Raw genomic sequence first — 2744 nt, forward strand, 5'->3', positions numbered from 1 at the left:
TTTTTTTTTTTTTTAATTTAGCACTGGCTTGCTCCTGGTTACTGGTCTCGAGACTGATTCTTTACAGAGCCTATCTCCGCCCTGTGTATGCTCCACGACCACTGCTGTTTTGTCTCTGCAGCTCTGGTGGCGTAGTGCCTAAGGCATTTGACTGCTCACTAGAAGGCTGGTGGGTCAAACCCACCAGCCACTCCTCGGAAGGACGATGGAGCAATCTACTTCCGTAGAGATACAGCCTCGGAAACCCAAGGAGGGGTCACTAGGAGTCGGATCAATGGAGGTAATAAAGGACTTCCCTTACAAAGAAAAGCTAATAATCTTGCAGTCACTGAAAAGCTGCATTACAGGAATAACTATAGCTAAAATGTATTGAATCTTATGATTTGCCAGCCACTGGGCTCAGCCCTTAGCGCGCGTGATCTCATTTGTAATCCTCAGCTATGGCAAAGTAAAGGCTACAATGACAGGGTTTGTGTTCTCCACACCAGCTGTTTTTCAGGCTCCTTTTTCCACATGCAATGAAAGCAGTTCCCAAGTGGATTTAATACCTAGCCAGCATCTTGTAACCATGCAACAATCCCTCTGTGACAGACATCTGCCAGTGACAATACTGGCAACCAATGATGTCTCTTTTTTAATAACAACAGAGCCGATTCCTATGTGCTAGGCACTGTGCTCAGTGTTTGGCAAGTAGTATCCCATTTAACCTTCCTTAGAGGTGGGCGAGCTCTGGTAGCATAGTGCCTAAGACATGTGACTGCACCAGAAGGCTGGCAGTTCAAACTCACCAGCCACTCCTCGGAAGGACGGTTGGGCAATCTACTTCCGTAGTGATACCACCTTGGAAACCCAAAGAGGGGTCACTGAGTCGGATCCAACTCCACAGCAGTGGGTTTGTTTTTTGGTTTGGTAAAGTTGATGGAGCTCTGGTAGTGGCTAAAGCACTCAGCTACCATCTAAAAGGTTGGCGGCTCAAACTCACCAGCTGCTCTGCAGGAGGAAGATGAGGCAGTCTGCTGCCATGGAGATTTACAGCCTTGGAAACCCTATGGGACGGTTCCACCCTGCCCTTATACGCTCACTGAGATGCAATCCACTTGGATTCAGAATGGTTAAGGGCACCCAAGTTCACACACCTGGTTGTTGGTGCCTTCAGGGCTCAAGACGCAGACCTGCCCATCTCACGTCTGTCCTCTCAACAGCCATCACCTGTGCTGTACTTTGTGGATAATGACTTCTGACTGCACTGCCACAGGTGTGCTTTCTGGGGTCCATGAACACTTTGCTCACACACCTCTAATGTACCTGCTTATAGGTCAGGTTTGAGCTACCAGAAGATAAGGTCCACCCTGTGTTACTCATTTTTAAAGCCTCAGTACCTAGTGGGGGGCCAGGCTGTCACAATGTTCAGTAAATGCGTGTGACATGGAGGACTGCCTGAGGGCTGAAAAAGCAAACGAGGCACCCCTCTAACCTGGCACACTGAGACACCAGCTTAGGTTCATGGAGGAGTGTACGTGGGGCACACGAGGATGCAAGCGTCCCCACTCTTCACCTCTCAGACACCTCTGGGAGGGATACCTGGCTCCTGTGCTGGCTGTCACTGCTGGCCTGACCCGCGTGTCATCAGAACCAGGGTGCCATTTTGGGGTACCCTGAGGGCTTACCACCCAGATGGTTTTAATATCTCCCCCCAAAGATTTACAAAGGTCAAACATCTTAGGCCTCACTTGAAGGAGAGTCCAAGGTGACAAACAAGCGGGGCTTACATCACAGGCGCCTTACGTGGTATGTGTTGCGACAGCTACCGACTCACCGGCACGTACACGTTGTCTGGCCCGGTCGCTCTCCTGGCTGCATCTTGCACCATCCCAGCCTGTCAGGTTGGCAAATGCATCATGCTCCTTCCTGCTCCAGCCTCTGCACATGCTGGAGCTCTCTGGGACGCTCTTGCTCGTCCTGTTGCCTTGTTCCCATCTACTTACCTTTCAGCTATTAGTTCAGCTGCCACTTCCTCCGGGAAGCCTTCCCTGAAACCTCCACCCCTGGCTTATGTCTCTACTCTCTGCTGTCTCAGGACCTCCAATCTTCACTACACTCCCCAGCTTTCCACGAGCACGTGGGGATTCCTGGATCAGGGCCTGTCTCCCCTTGACTGCAGGTGAGGCTCACTCGGCTCTGCTCCCCCGGGGTCTCTGATGGCCAGCAGAGCGTTCCTGCAGAGTCGGTGCGCAGATCTTGTTCGTCGTGTCAGCTCTCCCGAGCAGGCACCTGGCTGACACCATCCCTTGTGGGAGTGATGAGCGGCTCTCTTCATCCGAGAAATGGCTCCCAAAGGCCATGCTGGTTTCCCACCCACCTTGCCAGCTGCCGACCCAACTGATGCATCTGCCTTCTTATGTTGACCTTCAGTCCACCATCATTAGGAAGAGGTTGCCAAGACTCGCCTAGTGAAAGCCTGCAACAAGGGTACCAGAACTGACCGCAGACGAGCTTTTCCAAAGAGGAACAGAAGGAAGAGCTGCAGGAGCAGCACGCAGCCCCAGGTGTTTAGCCCACGGGGGAGCTCAAGTTAGGAGGCCGGCTCCTCAGAAGCAACTGGCCCCTTACACCCAAGGTCCCCATCCTCAGCGCCATCCCCGAGACATCCAGAACCGGCCCACAGGCCTGCCCGCCCCCCACCAGGGCTCTGCAGGTGCACGTGCTTTTCGTGTTTCTGTATTAACTTGGTTCAGTCTGTCTTC

The 2744-nt window shown here is 52.6% G+C and overlaps 1 protein-coding gene across 1 annotated transcript in view; it reads right to left on the minus strand.

The window, feature by feature from the left end:
• HIP1R (huntingtin interacting protein 1 related) overlaps nt 1-1870 on the minus strand; it is a 38201-nt gene extending 36331 nt beyond the window's left edge. Inside the window, exon 1 of the mRNA XM_007938134.2 lies at nt 1817-1870. Coding sequence (XP_007936325.2) covers nt 1817-1870 — 54 coding nt within the window. The remainder of the gene's footprint in view (nt 1-1816) is intronic.
• Nucleotides 1871-2744: the final 874 nt, after the last annotated feature.

Source organism: Orycteropus afer, unplaced genomic scaffold, assembly GCF_000298275.1.
Source record: "Orycteropus afer afer isolate SDZICR_OR568_19922 unplaced genomic scaffold, OryAfe1.0 scaffold00048, whole genome shotgun sequence".
Classification (NCBI taxonomy): domain Eukaryota; kingdom Metazoa; phylum Chordata; class Mammalia; order Tubulidentata; family Orycteropodidae; genus Orycteropus; species Orycteropus afer.